This window comes from Mustela nigripes, chromosome 7 (assembly GCF_022355385.1).
Source record: "Mustela nigripes isolate SB6536 chromosome 7, MUSNIG.SB6536, whole genome shotgun sequence".
Lineage (NCBI taxonomy): Eukaryota > Metazoa > Chordata > Mammalia > Carnivora > Mustelidae > Mustela > Mustela nigripes.
The window spans coordinates 6,631,158-6,648,575 of NC_081563.1; the positions used below are offsets into that span (position 1 = coordinate 6,631,158).

Below are 17,418 nucleotides of genomic sequence, written 5' to 3' on the forward strand. Positions count from 1 at the left end.
TGTCTGGTGCTGCCTCCTCTCCGCGCACTGTCCCGCCTCCCTCCTTGATGCTCTCCCTCCTGAGCTAGGCCTCGCCTATTGTTTGCTGCCTGTCCATCCGTTTTTCTCTGCTGGCTCTTAAAACTCTGACATCTTACCAATCTGATCCACATCCACAGTAGGAAACCAGAAATAAGACATCTCTTGGTATCCTTCAGAGGCATTTACAGGGTTTTTCTCTCCCAAGAAGGTTTTTTTTTAGTACGTTATTACAAACTACTCAACGGGTTTGGTAAATGGAACTTTCTCCTATGGCAGAAGCAGCAGCAATTTAATATGTTTTCAGAGAAAACGAGAATAGGAATTGGATCTCTAACCAGTGGAGATTTAGCAGCTTCTCTTTCTACGAGCTTGTGTGTGTGTGTGTGTGTGTGTGTGTGTGTGTGTGTATGTATTTGGGGTTCATCCTTAGAAACATGTCATTGGCCTTTATTTCCCATAGATTGTTTTCTTCAGCAGAGTAATACTCACTGTGGCTGTAATCGGGAACAGATAGATTAACGTTTTCAGTCACCGCCTGCTGTGATGGCCCAAGATCAGCCTCTTCAGTTGTGGAGACAGAGAGTGAAGTAGCATGAGTTTAAATGGCTCTCTGTAATGTCACAGGACTTGAACATTTCTTGCAGAGTCTAATGCTGACGAATTCTTTTAGCTTTTGTATGTCTGAAAAGGATTTCACCTCTGATTTTGAAAAATCTTTTTGCTGGGTATAAAATTCTGGCTGACGCTTTTTCCTTCAATGCTTGAAAGACATGACTCTGCTGTTGTCAGCCTTACATTTATTTTTTTGTTTGTAGAAAGAGTGTGTGAGTGGGAGAAGGGGCAGAGAGAGGGTGAGAGAGAATCTCAAGCAGATTCCCCTCTGAGCGGGGCGCCTGCTGTGGGGCTCAATCTCATGACCCTGAGGTCATGACCTGAGCCGAAATCAAGAGTTGGCTGAGCCAGCCAGGCGCCCCACACTTCCATGTCTAATGAAATACCTGCCATCATCATTATCTTTGTTCTTCTGTACCTAATGTATCTATTTTTCTCTGACTCTCTTTAGATTTTCTCTTTTTACTGATTTTGAGCAATTTGATATTTTTCGTTACATTTCTTGTACTTAGAGTTTGTTGAGTTGCTTGGATCTGTGGGTTTATAGTTTTCATCCTACTGGAACATTTTTCAGGCTTTGTTTCTTGAAACACATTCTTTCATCCTCCTCTGGGAATGCCGGTTGCACACGTACACATACAAGCTTGCGGTCCCACAGCTCCCCGGTGCTGTTCAGTCTCTGGGATTGCTTTTTCTCTCCGTGTTTCAGTTTGGATAATTTCTGTTGTTAATGTCTGAAGTTCTTCAGTATTTCCTTTGCCTTGTCTACACTGCCATTAATCCCATGCAGTGTATTTTCCATCTCAGATGTTTTTGTCTCTGGGAGATCAATTTGGATCTGTTTTACATCTTTCTGGTCTCAATATGTGTGTTTTTCGCTAAGTTTTTGAACATGTGGAATGTAGTTACAACAGCCACGCTGCTGTCCTTGCCTGAATTCTGTGTGGTTTCTGGGCTGGCGTCAGTGGTTTGACAGCCTCCTCCTGAGTTACGCACTCCTGCTGCTCTACCTGCCTAGCGTCTCACCGGCTACTAGCCATGTGAGTTTTACACTGTCTGACACCGGATGGCTGTTTCATCTTCGGAATCCTCAGGAGCTCTGTCCTGAGAGCTGGTGGAGTTCCTTGGAAACATTTTGATCCTTTCAGGTCTTGCTTTTCCAGTTTTGATAGGGGAGTCTGGAGTGGCTCAGTATCAGCTGCTTATTCTCTGCAGCTGAGCTCAGGTTTTCCTGACTGTTCTACCAACCACCCTGTGGATTTTCAGCTTCTCCGGTCTCACTTGTGGGAAGAGGCACTGTTTTCCCTGTGTGAGTTTCAGACACTGTTCTCTAGTTTTTTCTGAGGGCTTTTCCCCCAACCTTGGGTACCTTCCTTACACCTGCTTCTCTCTGAGTACCGGACTAACTACCTGAGGGAACGCTCTGGAGACCTCTGGGGTTCTTTCTCATATAACTCCCCATTGCTACTTTGTCCTGCTTCCTTGATCTCTCTCTGGATTTTCAACTCTCTCTCTCGACCCAGGGAACTCAGATGGAGCAGGCCTCTGGACGTCCCTGCCTGTGCCACAGCCTGGGGACTGGGAAGGCGGTCAGCCCCTGGAGGGCTCATCTTGTTTGTTTCTTTTCTCTCACAGATCCCTGTTCTTTGTTGCTTGGTGGCCCTGGCCTTAACAATCCTTGTTTCCTGCATCTTTATATCTTTTGTTTAGGTTGTTTCAGGGTGGGGGTAGGTCTGTCTGTGATAGTCCCATCTTGAGTGGAAGCACAAACCCCTTATTCTTTATAGATGGAGCCAATAAATACGGAGAGAAATGTCTTTTTTTTTTTAAAGATTTTATTTATTTATTTGATGGGGGAGGGAGCAGATCACAAGTAGGCAGAGAGACAGGCAGAGAGAGAGGAGGAAGCAGGCTGCCTGCTGAGCAGAAAGCCCAATGCGGGCTCGATCCCAGGACCCTGACATCATGACCTGAGCCGAAGGCAGAGGCTCTAACCCACTGAGCCACCCAGGCGCCCCATGACATGTCTTATTTTTTATTTTATTTATTTATTTTTTAAAAAGATTTTATTTATTTATTTGTCAGAGAGAGAGGAGCGAGAACGAGCACAGGCAGACAGAGCGGCAGGCAGAGGCAGAGGGAGAAGCAGGCTTCCTGCCAAGCAAGGAGCCCGATGTGAGACTCGATCCCGGGACGCTGGGATCATGACCTGAGCTGAGGGCAGCTGCTTAACCAACTGAGCCACCTAGGCGCCCCCATGTCTTATTTTTTAAAACTACTTTTTGGAGAGTGTAATTTATCATCAGAGTGAAGCTATTGTTAGACTCTTGGAAAGAACTGAGAGAGACACAGACCAGCTGTATGATAACAGGCGGGAGGTCGGGGATGTTGACCTGTTTTTCTGTGTCAGGGAGGTGGGTTCTGTGTCAGCATTGCATAGCGATTTTCATGGTGTGTTTACCGGCATGTGAGTGTCTTCATACCTTCTGAAAGGGGCAGAAGGTGGTTTGTATTCTGTTTGGTTAAATGTGGTTTCATTATATAGTAGTGACAGGGTCTGTGGGAGGATTTTCATTGCCCGTCTTTGCTACCAGGGAGTTTATTTACAGAAAAATAAGCTTCTTGTGGAGATTTCACTGGGTGACTTTGTGAAGAAAACTGTACCACCCAGAAATAAATGCTAACAGGTGAAGCAAAGTGATTAATTAATAGTCAGGTTTTTATTATACATGTTTAACTTTAGGTCATGTTTTATAAATACTACGACACTGTCATTCTCTATACAGTTGATGGTATTATGTATCTGTCCTCTCTGATGGATTGGGAGAACACTTTTTCTTTTTCATGTTATTATACAGATTTCTATTTAAATCTTTGCTTTAGGGAGTTATAGTTGGTCCTATCTGTCACTTACTTGATGCCAAGTTCTTGGAGAGAATCCCACTTCCAATGATAACATTGCCCACCTGGGAAAGCACAGTCACAGCAGGGCCAGCTTGTCTATCAGACAACGGCAGTAGTCACTTGGGTTTTTGAAGGCCGCGTGCATGAGCAGATATCTTCAGCTTTTCATTTAGCCTGGCTGCATCCATTGTTGAGGGGAATTGTGCTGTATTCGTTTTTTAAGTAAATGGTATTTCCCCATGATTTCACATAGTTAAACAGTTTTAAGAGCAGGCCTTCTAGGGGCACCTGCGTGGCTTCTTCAGCTGAGCACTGGACTCCTGATTTGGGCTCAGGTCATGATCTCAGGGTTGTGAGATTGAGCCCCGTGTCTGGCTGCACCCTGGGCATGGAGCCTGCTTCAGATTCTCTCTCTTCCCCGCTCCCTCTGCTCCTTTTCCTCCTCCTTTTAAAAAAAATGGGGGAAAAAATAGGCTTTTTAGAAAAAACTACTATGATAAGCTCCATAAATATAATAATTAATGGAGTTTATCTCCAGAAAGGAGATATTTTTTCCCATTCCTCAGAAAAGAATTATTTTATTTTTTTAAAAGATTTTATTTATTTATTTGACAGACAGAGATCACAAGTAGGCAGAGAGGCAGGCAGAGAGAGAAGGGGGGGGGAAGCAGACTTCCTGCTGAGCAGAGACCGATGCAGGGCTGGATCCCAGGACTCTGGGATCATGACCTGAGCCGAAGACAGAGACTTTAACCCACTACACCACCCAGGCACCCCAGAATTAAATATTTTAAAGAGGATCAATTAAACAGAATCATGCCTTGTCTTCTCTTGACCTACAGGGAGCCGAAAGGAAAATCAGGGATGAAGAACGAAAACAAAGCAAAAGAAAAGGCAAGTGTACTGAGCCCGGCTCCCAGTTGAATGCCTGTAAGTAGAATGTTTCCACCACCTGTTTCAGATCGTTTCCATTCAGAATAGGGACTGCATCTGTATTTACTGTATCAAGCACAAGACACAGTAGTGGCCACTCGCTGCCGCGCGGTGGTAGCATGATGAATGGCTGAGCTAAGTCCTTTTCTAGGGGGAGGGACAGAAAGGGTCCTTGAGTCTTTCCGGAGTTCACATATTTTGGCCCTTAGCTTTAGTTCTGGTTACTGATTCTGGCCCTGAAAAATAACACACCTTCTGTCTGGATGGCTGGTGATAACACTGGGGCTTGTCTAGACTTGTAAGAATCATAATAATGCTCTTGAGAATTCAGGAGGTCTTATTTCTAAATGTAAATGCGTGGTTTTCTAACGTTTCAGAATCTGTAGGGCTCCTGTTTGGACATTTCACCAGGAAAGCTTGCTTTCTTTCCTTATTTATTTATTTATTTGATTGATTTTTTTTATTGTAATGTGACAAATATTCATATTCACAAAATCCAGTATCTGTCTGCTCTGGGGCGGGGGAGGGGGGGAGGATGCTGGTCTGGGGCAGGAGCGATTCCTGCTCGGGGCCTCCCTCGGCAGACGTGTGCCCTGCGGCACCGCACCGTGGGCTCCCGGGCCAGCATGGAAGGGCAGGCTCCCAGCTCACCCGAGGGAGAGCTCACCTCTGAGGGCTGCAGGGCAGATGGCAGGGGAGGAGGGAGTCTGTAACTTAATAAATAAAAAACCTAGTCCGTGACCCTCATGCTGAGCCTCTCCGAGGGGAAGTTGAAGCTACAAAGTTATGTTCTCAAGATGAACAGTGCGTTGCTGTCAGAATGTGAACCACTGAGTCAGGCGGCTCCGGTGAAATGACTTCTGAATTATGTTTGTATGGTTGTAAGTCTTAGCCTTTCAGACAAAAAGTAAACATGCTTTGCCTCTGTTCCAGATTTCCCCGGTATGTGTAAAAGTAGCCTTTTCTCTTCTCATTTTGCTAAGATGTTCAGTTGATTTTAGTATAAATGTAACCAATGTATTTCTTCACGTGGGCTGTGATTCTCCTCTTGGCTCAGGCAATGTGAGCTCTTCCTTCTAGAGTGCTGCTGTTTAAGGGCCTTACATTGGAAGGGAATGCTCTAGCCTGCGTCCAGTATGGGTACCGAAGTGGTTGACTAGGGGGTCATCTTTTTCCCCCCCCCAGTTTCCGATGTTAAAGTGCCACTGCTTCCCTCGCACAAACGGATGGATATCACGGTGTTCAAGCCCTTCGTTGATCTGGACACCCAGCCTGTCCTCTTCATTCCCGATGTGCACTTTGCCAGCCTCCAGCGGGGCACTCACGTAGGTAACCAGGATCCTGGGGCGGCCGCGAGAGAAGGTCTTTGGCATTCCTGGGAAACAGAAGCCAGTGTAGAGAGTTTTGACCAGTGTTATGGGCCAGCCTTCTGGAATATTCTGTTGGGTGATACACTGTCCTTACAATAAGGTGGATGTAAGCCTTGTTGACAGGAATGAAGTACCAAACCTGTGAACTTCACTCTGTTTGTCTGTGTGTGTTTATGTCATAGTTTATTTTTAAATTGTTAGAATAGTAACAGTTTGGAGTCCGGATCTATGATCTTGTGCATTTAACTTATATGGTTCTGGGAAGGAGGGAACAGCCACAGGAAGACTTAGGGTAGGTAACCTTCATGGCAAAAAGAACATCCGCCTGAGTGGCTCAGTTGGATTAGCCACTGCCTTTGGCTCAGGTCATGATCCCACGGTCCTGGGATCAAGTCCCACGTCAGGCTCCTTGCTTGACAGGGAACCTGCTTCTCTCTTTGCCTCTGCCTGCCTCTCTCAACCTGCTTGTGTGCATGCTCTCACACACTCTCTCTCTCTCTCTCCCTGTCTCTCTCTCTCTCTCTCTGATAGATAAATAAATAAATAAAAATTTTTTAAAAAGATTTAAAAAGAAAAAACAAAAAAAAGAGCATCTGAAGGCTCTCCTCATTGTATCAGTTACTGAATCATAGTTGGCACATACACAGCCGTATCTTGGCAATTAATATAAAAGTTCACAACTGGCCACACCTGCTTTGAGCAGAAGCTTAGTAGAGAGAATAGCCTGGCCCGAGTGGGGCCTGCTTTCTCTGCGGAGCTCAAAACAATATGAAGAAGGTGGTCTCCCATGCACTTCGTGCACGGATGTATATGGATCAGTGAGTTTTTAAGTTTTGGGGATTGGGAGGGTATTGCCAATGTATCTTTCTCTCTCTTTTTTTTTCTTTAAGGTTTATTTATTTGAAAGACTGAGTGCGTCGTGGGGGGAGGGCAGAGGGAGCGCGAATCTCAAGCAGGCTCATCGCTGAGCGTGGAGCCCTGCGTAGGCTCCATCCCTGACTGCTCACACCAGCACCCCCGCTACTCGGCGCTCGACCATGTTGAGGGTCCGGTCTCCTCTTTGGTGCTCCCCTTTCAGACCCAGGTTGCGTAGGGAGCCTTTTCTCTGAAGGCCGTTCTTCACTGCCTCTCGAACTTTCCATGTGCTCAGACATACCTCAGAGATCATGATCTGAGCCCATGTCAAGAGCCACCCAGATGCCCCAACCATGTATCCAGTTTCTAATGAGAAGCTTTGGGGCGAGCAGGGGTTGACAAACTTTTCCTGTAAAGGCTCAGAGAGCAAATACTGTAGGCTTCTGGAGCCACATGGTGTCTGCTGTGACTCTTCAGCTCTGCCGCTGCAGTGCCAGATGCCCGGGAGTGAGCATGTCCGTGCACCAGTAAATTTCTGTGAACAGGCATCGGGCCCCACTTGGCTCATGGGCCCTAGTTGGCCATTCCCTGCTTTAGAGGAGTTCATGCCCAGAAGGATCTGGTTATTGACAAATAAGGCTAAGAGATTTGGGACTAGACTAAATTCAAAATTATTTTCATTTTAGAAATAAGTTACTTATGGTGTGAAATATTTTGAGCATATGCTAGAAAACAATTTTTTTTTTTTTTTTTTTTTTTTTTTTGGTCTTAGGTCCTTCCCATTGCCCCAGAAGAACTGGAGGGTGAAGGGTAAGTTTTATGTTTTGTTTTGTTTTAACAAATTCTTTTTATTTTTAAACAATCTCAAACTTAAAGAAAAATAGCAAGTACAATGCAAAGACCTCATTTTTTCCTGAGCCGTTGGAGAGTCAGCTGCAGACTCCATGACCTGTCATTCCCAAACACCTTGTGTATATTTCCTGCAGATGGGGACAGTCTCCCACATAACGGAGCCAGGATAGTAACAAGACGTTCCATTCAGGTGTTCCCATAATGTCCTTTATAGCAGAGGAGGCTCCTGCGCAGACTCAGACTGTGTGTGTAGTTGTGTCTTTATTCTCCTTCAGTCTTGAACAGTCTCATCTTCTTGACTTTCCTGACCTAATACTTTTGCAGTCAAATGCTCTACCACTGAGCTATAGCCCCGACCTAATACTTTTGAAGATTACGAGCCGTTGCTTTGTAGAATGTCCTCTAGTTTGGGTCTCTGTTGTTCTGTCATGATTAGACTCAGGGAATTATGCATCTTGGCAGGAGTGTCGTAGGGATAACGCTGCGCTCCCCGTGTGTCCTGTCACGTAGCACGGTTTTGGTCCCCCCCTCGTCCCCCTCCCCGCATAGTGTGGTTCACTTTGATCACATGATCAAGGTGGTGTCTGCCAGGCTGCGCCGCTGCGAGGGCACCCGTCCTCCTTTTGTAGTAAGTCTGTAGTGGGGAGGCGCTTTGTCGCTAGGTGAAAATTTCATTCCTCATCAGACTTTTAATTTCTTCCTTTTTTTTTTTTATCATCAGTATGGACTCCTAGTTTCCGGCTCTGTTCAACAAGTTGCAAATCATTTCTTTTCTTTTTTTTTTTAAAGATTTTATTTATTTATTTGACAGACAGAGATCACAAGCAGGCAGAGAGAGAGGAGAAAGCAGGCTTTCCGAGGAGCAGAGAGCCGGATGTGGGGCTCGATCCCAGGACCCTGGGATCATGACCTGAGCTGAAGGCAGAGGCTTTAACCCACTGAACCACCCAGGCGCCCTTGCAAATCATTTCTGTCATCTAGTTTGATCAAATTGTTCTAGAAGGTCCGTTGGTCCTTCCAGCTACTCCTGAGCCCTGATGCCCCCCCCCCAGCTCCCTGGGTGCTCCCTCACACCCGCGCCCAGTGTCTTCCAGGCACTGGTGCTTTCCCTTCCCCAGCCCGAGGGTCCGCTTCTTCTCCAAGAAGCCCTGTTCCCTTTCAAAGAAGGAAGCTGGCCCTGGGTGTGCTCCTTGCTGTGGAGGTGTCACTGCCCCTGACATGCGGTCACCCTCCGTGGCCCACTTGGGCCCTGACTGCCCATACAGGGACACCCCCTGCTCAGCACTCAGCCATGTCCGGTCCCCTCTTTGGGGCTCCCCTTTTAGACCCGTGTTGTTGCGTAGGGAGCATGTTCTCTGAAGGCCATCCATTTCCTCTCAGACTCTTCGTGTGCTCAGACGTACCTCAGGTGCTTTCACGGGAGGCCTGGGTGTGCGCTGGAAACTAAGACAGACTGAGAAGCCGAAGAAGGCACAGCCCCTATTCTTGACGTGATCCTTCTGCTCGAAACCAAGCCCTCTTCCTTCATTTGCATTTTCAGTTATGGTGCTGTTTCCTGGCTCTGCGGTTGTGCTTCCCCCCTTTGTTGACATATTCTCTTCTTTGTTGCCACCTTTATACGTGCATGTGTGTGTGCTTGTTATTATCTCAAATCCTACTTCCTCTATAAAATGCTTCCTGAAAAGCAGCTCTGTGTTGCTGAGAAGCACTTTGCTCTAGTGTCCGAGCAGTGCAGAGCGTCCGGCAGCCGACCCGAGTGTATAGTCCCAGCTCTGCCCTTGAACAGCCCGAGCTGGTTCAGTCAGTGTCTTTCCTTGGGCCTCAGATTTTCCTCCACAAACTAATGGAGCTGGATCAGAAAAAGAATGAAGGTCATTTTAAATCTGAACTTCAGTGGTACACCCTGAAGCTCTTTGTTTCCACAAGTGGTAGAAGTTGGAGTCACTAATCACATCTTTCGGATTGCCTGCAGCTCTAACTTGAAAAGGGCTCCGTATGGATCGGAGGAGGATTTTTCGATCGCCCCTGCTGCTAAGCTGACTCGGCTAGAAGAACCAAAGAGAGGTGCGTCGGCTTGCAGTCCTGGGGGAGCTGTCAGAGAGAAGGGGATTCCGCATCTGCCAAAAGCATGACGTGCTCAGGCCAATCTTGTGTAGCCTGACTATCTTGAATCAGACCGGCTCTCGGCTCAGAGCTTGGACTTACCCGAGAGTTAAAAGAAGCTGAAAGCTGTGTTCCTCCAGATGGATTGGACATTGGTTCATGTTCACTGTTCTTGATGTGTGTCTTTTTAGTTTAACCGGTATCTAGGATCTGTTCGCTCATTTTGCTCAGATGAATAACTATGTCCTTTTTCTTGCCCCTCCTTATTGCTGGCTGTGGATTAGTGCTGCTCTACGTACGCAAGGAGTCAGAGGAAGTCTTTGATGCCCTGATGCTCAAGACTCCATCTCTGAAAGGCTTGATGGAGGCTGTAAGTAGTAGGAACTTGGAAACCCTCCTGCGAAAGTTAAACCTACTGAAGTAGAATCCTGCTGAAACACATTTTATCAGACCACCCAGATTCCTTGTTATGGAAATCTCTGAGGCCTGTGCCTGTGGCACAGCCCAGGTTTCAACCTGTCTCGTGGGGCCCTCAGTCGTCTGCAGGGCCTTCCCCACTGGGCCTCACGCCACTGCACCCAGCATACTAGTTGGTAGAAGTAACTTCTGAGTAACGTCTTATCAACCGAACTGATGGCTTTTGTGCTGATCAATGAGATAGGGGGGCTTTTTGGTGGGGGGAGGTTGGGTTTTGTTTTTGTTTTTGTTTTTAAGATTCTATTTATTTTAGAGAGAGAAAGCCAGTATAAGCAGGAGGGGCAGAGGGAGAGAGAGAATCTCAAGCAGACCCCCTGCTGAGTGCAGAGCCTGACATGGGGCTCGATTCCAGGACCCTGAGATCATGACCTGAGCCGAAACCAAGAGTTGGATGCTTGACCAACTGAGCCCCCAGGCACCCCTGAAATAGTTTTAATATACTTGGTTAAAGGAAGACTGCCATTTAACAAACCATTTAGAAGCTCACAAAAATTATTTTTAATCAAATAGAAATCTTTACAAACTTCCTGCATAAAAACAATGGCTCCTGGGTCTGCCTTTGAAACTCCTGATCCTGGGGAATGACCAAGTTTATATCAAGTCCTTAGCCAAAACCTATTTGAGAAAATTTAGACATGGAGCCACTGATAACCATAATCTTTCCCACTAAGGCCTCAGCACTGAGCAAACTGACCCCAGCCAGCCCTGCTGGGACATCAGCAAGAGTTGGCGTGAGGAGGAGGCCATTTTAGCTTTGCCCCAGGATACAGTTCAAGGAGTCAGCACTGTGTCCTGCTATTAATCAACTCGCTAGAAATCACAGACATCTTCAAGCTCAGAGCATGCGCACCACAGGAAATGGGTTTCCCCCGGCTCCCCTGACAGCCACGGCGTGCTGAATTCCGCTAACACGTGTTACTAAGCGCCTGCTTGGCACCAGGTTCTGTTCTAGCTGCCAGAGTCATGAGAGTAGGTGACACGTTGCCGAATGGAGCTTCGGGTCCAGAGAGGAGGGTGTGGACAAGAAAGTAAGAAACTAAGAAGTAATTTTCCAGGCACTGATAAATGCAGTGACAAAAAATAAAGCAGGGCGAGCGAACAGTGGGCTGGGGGGAGCCATGGTCTCTCGGGGTCCCGGGGCTCACAGGCATCTCCAAGCACATTCCCTCCCCACAACGAAACCAGCACCACCATCAGCCTCGGCTTTCTGTTGTTTTTCAGCTTCGGGCGGTTTTTCCTACGTTACTCTTTTTTTTTTAAGATTTTATTTATTTATTTGACAGAGATCACTAGTAGTCAGAGAGTCAGGCAGAGACAGAGGGGGAAGCAGGCTCCCCACTGAGCACAGAGCCCGATGCGCGGGGCTCGATCCCAGGACCCCGGGATCGTGACCTGAGCTAAAGGCAGAGGCTTTAACCCACTGAGCCACCCAGGCGCCCCTACATTACTCTTTCTTACCTTGTCTTCTGGTAACCTTTCCTCATTTCTCCAGAACCATGCAAACTCTTAATTAGGGAGAGAAAGGAAGTAAAGAAGGCTGAGTCTTACTGTGCAAATGCATCGTGCTCAGAGCCCATCAAGAATTCGTCAGGGTTGTGTCTCTCTCAGGCCTGGGGTTTCCTAACTGATGCTTCATAAGTGCGCGAGGAAGTACGACACAGTGATACAAAAAAGAAGTGGATGCTTGGATGATGGGAGCTTAGATTGGGTTTGAACTGGGTATTTTGTTAGCTTGAAAGCGGTCTGCAGGTTGGCCTTCCGAGGCCCCCTTTCTCAGTGCTGCTTTGAGCTTTGCTCTTCAGATGGTCGATGGTAGCCCCAGTTTGGGGATGGTCTGCACAATTCCAGATAAAGCATTTGGTGTAGATGGAGTCAGCTTATCCTTGGATTAATTCATCCTCTCTCCTTAAAGACAGCCTCTGTGCTTTGACAGGAAACCTACACACTTGACACTACCCTGATTCTACTGCTCAGTCGGCACCTTACAGATCATGGAAGGGGGTGGAAGGCCTGAGGCTCTGGAGGGCCCAAGGGCCACACCCCAGTGGCCACGGCCACATTAACCTCCTGGTTAATCACGGAGCCTCATCGGCTTTGTGAGGATCTGTGCTGCTCTCAGAGAGGCTCTCGGTAGAAACGGGCAGAGGCGCAGTCATGGTTTATGATCAGGGACCTCGACATATCTCCTAGGCTCTGGGACATTCAAGCATTGTTTCCTTTGTGTGATTCTGTATCTGAAGTGAACCCCTGCTCTGTGCTGGACACGCGGAGTCCTCGCCGCAGCCCCGCACTGCAGGGAATCAGAGCTTCTCCCTCCTGAGCGGGGGAGGCGGAGGGTCAGAGCTGAGTCAAGGCCGCTGGGTCGGACCCCAGAGCGGGGCCATTATGGGCTTGAGCAGAGCATGCGCGGTGGTGTGACCCACAGGGCAGGACCCCGACTGGAAGCCATGGGGCTTAGGTCATCAGGTTGGGGCCCTGTGGCCACGTCAGGGTCACAGGAGCGCCGCGGATGGGAGCTGTGGGTCCCCGGGGAGCAGAGCGGCACTGAGCAGCTGCACACTTCCTTCTGGAAACCTAACAGTGCTCTAGAGCGTAGTCACGTTCCAGAAAGAGGACCACATAACCCACAGAGAGCCATCAGTACGCTAGGGGGTGGTGACAGGCTGGTGACCACTGCTTCCTCCAAAGGCAGGTAACCCCCCCACACACACGGTCTGCAGGCATTTCCTGTACTGCCGTGCACGTGAATTTTTGAAAGACAGAAAACTGAGTGAGTGTCCCATAGTATTTATAGTGTGTGTTTTAAAGCCTCGAGATCAGCATTTTGTAATTATTTTTCTTTGTTCTTTTAGATCTCAGACAAATACGATGTGCCCCACGATAAGATTGGGAAGATATTCAAGAAATGTAAAAAAGGGTAAGCATTACCTGGCATTCCTAGTACTTCTAAGTAATGTTAATATTCTGTAACATTAGTGGAATTCACATGCATTTGTGCCCAGTTTAGAAAAAGTTACAGGAATGTGAAATGCGGGGATATATTTTTCTTAAAATATCCACATTAAATTGATCTGCCTTTCTAAGACATCTTTGTGGACCTTTTTTTTTTATTTCAAGTAAGATTTTTATTTGCTCTTCCTGCACTTGGTACCAGTGAAGCAGCTCCAAATCCCAGAGCACGTTACGAGATTGAGTCAGGGTAAAAGCAGACATGGCCCCGTTTGTTGTGCCCCCGGCATGAGTCAGGCACTGGACCAGGCACTTGGCGTAGTACTTGACTTTCACTTTAACCTTTGAGCCAGGCTGGGCATTCATTAGTTCATAGACCTGGCAGCTGAGGCAGAGAGCCTGTGATGTCCAAGCTCAGGTAGCAGGTTAGTGCCAAGGCCATGGTTCAGGTTCAATCTTTGCTCCCTCTACTGTGTTCTCCTGTCCTGGACTGTGTTTTTAATCATAAAACATTGCTCCCTGGCCCCGAAATTAATATTTTTAGTTTCATTTCACTCAAGTGACTCTGCTACTTGATATGGGTAAGCAGAGTATAGCATAAGAATCATTGGGCTTCATTCTAAAGCAAATCGTAATTGGAATTTTGTGGATGAGCCTAGTGGGAAGGGTCAGACTTCCTAGTAGTTCACTTAAATGTTGAGAATAACTTGCCAGGGAAGAGAACTGGTCAGGCAGCTGTGGCTTCAGATCCCATAGGTTAATTGAACTAATATGCTTTCTAGAGCTGGATCAGTGAGGTGCTGCTTCTGCAGACTTATTCTGGCATTGTAAGAGCTCCTGTCTATCGAGGGAGTCCTACATGCTGAAGTAATAGCAGGAGATAAGCTAGTATGCTTTGTTTCACCCCGGGCCCGACGCTATTCGAAGGGCTTTACTGGGGTCCCTCATGTAGTCCTCGAACAGCCTTACAAGATAGGCCCTGACACTACCTCCGCGAGGGGATGGAGGCTGCGGGAGGTTTTGTAAATAATGTACCTCCCGTGTCGCAGCTGGGACGGGCCGCGCTGCCCGTGAGACCCAGCCTGCCTTCCAAACGGGCAGGAATGAGGAGACCTGTCTTGCTTCTCCTCTCAGGATTCTGGTGAACATGGATGATAACATCGTGAAGCATTACTCCAATGAAGACACCTTCCAGCTGCAGATCGAAGAAGCCGGGGGGTCGTACAGGCTCACGCTCACGGAGATCTAAGGGCACGCTGGCCCACCTCTCCCAGCGAGTTCAAGGAAGGTTACGTGGGCCTCACTGTTTGGCCCGCCGCAGGTACACCGCGGGGAAGGGTGGAGGTCAGCGGAAGGGACTCCTTGCGAGTAGGAGGCGGCACTACATTTGGCTCGTAGGTCGCGTTCGACGTACCACCTCAGCATGTCCAGACGACAGAAATCCATACGCCAGTATGTTTGAATTTTCGGATATCAGTATTCTGATATCATTACTTAGGATTAAAAGTGAAAACTGTGTTCTAAGGTTTAATGGACTCTCTGGGAACCTTTGGAATATCTGCTCCATTATTTATAAAACTATTGGGCTATCTACCTTGTCTCTTCAATGTTAGTGGGCCTGCTCACTAGTACAAGCCAGAAAAGGCAATGGGCTTGGGTTTAAGGATTTTGCCCTCGCCTGCTCAGCGTAGCTCTGACTGCCTCAGGGTGGTGGTAGTGGCCTCCGAAGAGGCGAGGACTCGCCCTTTCTCCCTCAGCCTCTTGTCCTCCAGAAAACGTTCACTCAGATAGGGCATGGTACTGAATCTTCCTTTGCAACTTTCTTGAATGTGTCAAAGAACTGAAATGGGTCACCGTGTGAATCAGTTAAGCTAACGCCGCGTTGTATATAAGTGCAATACGTTTTTGAAGGCCTGTGTCTGTAAATGTGTACATACGTGTCTTATACAAATAGATAATATATAACCGTGGTGTCTGTACATAGAGTGAAGAGATGCAACAAGGTCTACCTTGAAGACTTTGCCTAAATGAAAGGTTAAGTTATTTTCCGTCGTGTATACCAAGCAGATCGAGTACTGTGCTTAGCGGAGCTCACTGAAATGTTCCGGCGTGTTTTCCCAGACAGCGCTCATAGAGCATAGCAAAACCTTCGCAGACGGCAGAGATTCTCTTTGCTCTTGAGAGGGTTGTTACTCAGATCTCCGCACCTGTAGCCCACGAAGCATAGGGGAAACACTCCTGCAGCTCCGCTCTGCTGCGCAGGCTCATGGCAGCCGTGCATACCTGCGGGAGTGGATATGCGGTCTTTCTGAAACGCGTGGCCTTGTCGGGTACCAGGTGATGCATCCTGACGTGGAGACCTTCCTTGTCTTCCTCCTGCAAGAAGTGATTTCTGGGTTACCGTGTTCCAGAGCCTTCAAGCTTTGATCTTCTCGTATGCTAACGATTCTAGGAAGCATTCATGAGTTTATGAGACCATGTGACTGTGCCAGGGGAGCATTTTTTGTAAACATGTTTAAATATATAAAGTACTAAAAAGTGTAATTTTATAACAAAATCACAGGGATCTCGGTTCAGGGAGCTAGAATAGGTCTATTTGTATAAGTAGGATTGATGGTTACATTTTTACATTAAACTATTCTAATGAAGTATGTGAACTAAATTGCTGGTTTTCTAAGACAAAGATATCATGGGACACGGGTCATAACTATTTTATATTTTGTTTTATGAAATAAATTTTTGTCTCTCTTATTGTTTTTAATTGTATCTTTGAAGATATATTTTAAAACCAAAGGGATTAAATTTTATATGTTTGTTTCATAATATGTCATTTCCCGTTACTCCATTTGATTTTATCCTTTCATTGGTCACTAATGCAGAATGTGAGATCTTAAACTAGTAGAGCCAAAAAGAATCTCCGTAGTATTGTCTCAAACGGATAGTCCTCTTTTCCTGCATCTTAATTTCTCCTTACAGGTGTCTGAAATGGCCCAAGTAACTCTTAAATAAGGGAGCCCTGAATAATTTTTCAGCTTGTTACGAAAATTTAACCACTAAAGCTGAAGGTGTACACTTTTAGACCCTAAAATCTTAAGGGTTCTTAGCTTTTAAAAGCTTAACAGAAAAATGTTTGGCTTAACAATCTACCAAGAACGTTTCAGTTCATTAGACTTTCTAAATCAAACAGCTGTTGTAGCTTTTTCAGGTAATCCAAGGCCTAAAGATGACAGACACTGATAGAAATCTCTAATGACTACGTGGTCAGATTAATGGAGTGAAGTCCTGCTAGATTTCCTGTGACATCTGTTCATTTTCTGCTCTAAGGCTCTGGCGGCAGGTCAAGAATCTAGGGACAGATTCCGCTCCTGGTCGCTCAGCGGGGCCAGGGCCCAGCTCAGAGTCTTTGCTGGGCGCCACGTTTACCGAGGCTCCAAGTTGCGCTTGGGTTTCCCTTGTCCCCCAGCGTCTGCCTTCAGCCGCATCGCTCCCTCCTTTGGCAGCAGAAGCTCCCAGAGGAGTCCGGGCTAGGCCTGGGAGGCAGCGAGCGTGGGGCCGGGAGGAGGCCCAGGAGGTGGCGGAGGCAGGCCTGCGCCGGGCTGGGACCCGGGACCCGGCGCGGTTTCTAGGCTCCGCTTCGGAGGGCAGCGGCCAGCGGCGTTGTGCAGCGTTAGCCACAGCGGCATCAGCCCGCAGCGGGCGGTCCCCACATGGTCCCCAGCGGCGGTGACCGCCCCCGGGCCCTGGGGCCGCATTTCCGCCCGCGCATGCGGCCCGAGCTGCTTGCTCCGCCCTCACTCCCTTTGCACCTGGAGCCAAATGTCCTCTTCGTCGTTCTACGAATGTGACGCAGGCGAAACAGGCAAACCGTAAGCCATGAGCATGAACGCTGAGCCCCGGGAGGTTTCTCCCCAAGCCCGCTGCCCCAACACCCGCAGGAGGGACAGGCCCGCGGTTCCTCGGGGTACACCAGGCGCACCGTCCCCGCCGCAGGGACCCGCTGCTCCCTGGCCCGCGCTGGTCCCTTGCGGGGGCTGCTCCCTGGCCCGCGCTCTCCCTTCTCCACCCCCGCAGACGTGCTCCGATGCCGGCGCTGCGGTCGCGCCCCGTACCCCCCTGGAAGCCGAGCCCACCCGCGGGCCTCCGGGCCGGGCTTTGCTGGGGAGCTGGGCTGCAGGACGGGCTGACGGGCCTGTCCCCGCACACTTGACCGGGAAACCGCAGGGTGGGTTCTTGCCAGAGCAGCAGGAGCCGCCGAATCACGGACGCGCAGGCCGAGAGCGTGGGGACACTGCCCGGTGGCCCGCGGCGAAACCGGTACCGTTCCTCCCCGGGAGCACGAGCG

The 17,418-nt window shown here is 48.2% G+C and overlaps 1 protein-coding gene across 1 annotated transcript in view; it reads left to right on the forward strand.

Annotated features, from left to right (window-relative positions):
• The window catches only part of GRHL1 (grainyhead like transcription factor 1), a 51,719-nt gene extending 35,892 nt beyond the window's left edge, over window positions 1-15,827 (forward strand). The window contains exons 10-16 of the mRNA XM_059405135.1: window positions 4,380-4,467; window positions 5,656-5,795; window positions 7,468-7,505; window positions 9,520-9,611; window positions 9,935-10,020; window positions 12,980-13,044; window positions 14,211-15,827. Of these exons, the coding sequence (XP_059261118.1) occupies window positions 4,380-4,467; window positions 5,656-5,795; window positions 7,468-7,505; window positions 9,520-9,611; window positions 9,935-10,020; window positions 12,980-13,044; window positions 14,211-14,325 (624 nt within the window). The 3' untranslated portion in view covers window positions 14,326-15,827. The remainder of the gene's footprint in view (window positions 1-4,379; window positions 4,468-5,655; window positions 5,796-7,467; window positions 7,506-9,519; window positions 9,612-9,934; window positions 10,021-12,979; window positions 13,045-14,210) is intronic.
• The last annotated feature ends 1,591 nt before the right edge of the window (window positions 15,828-17,418 follow it).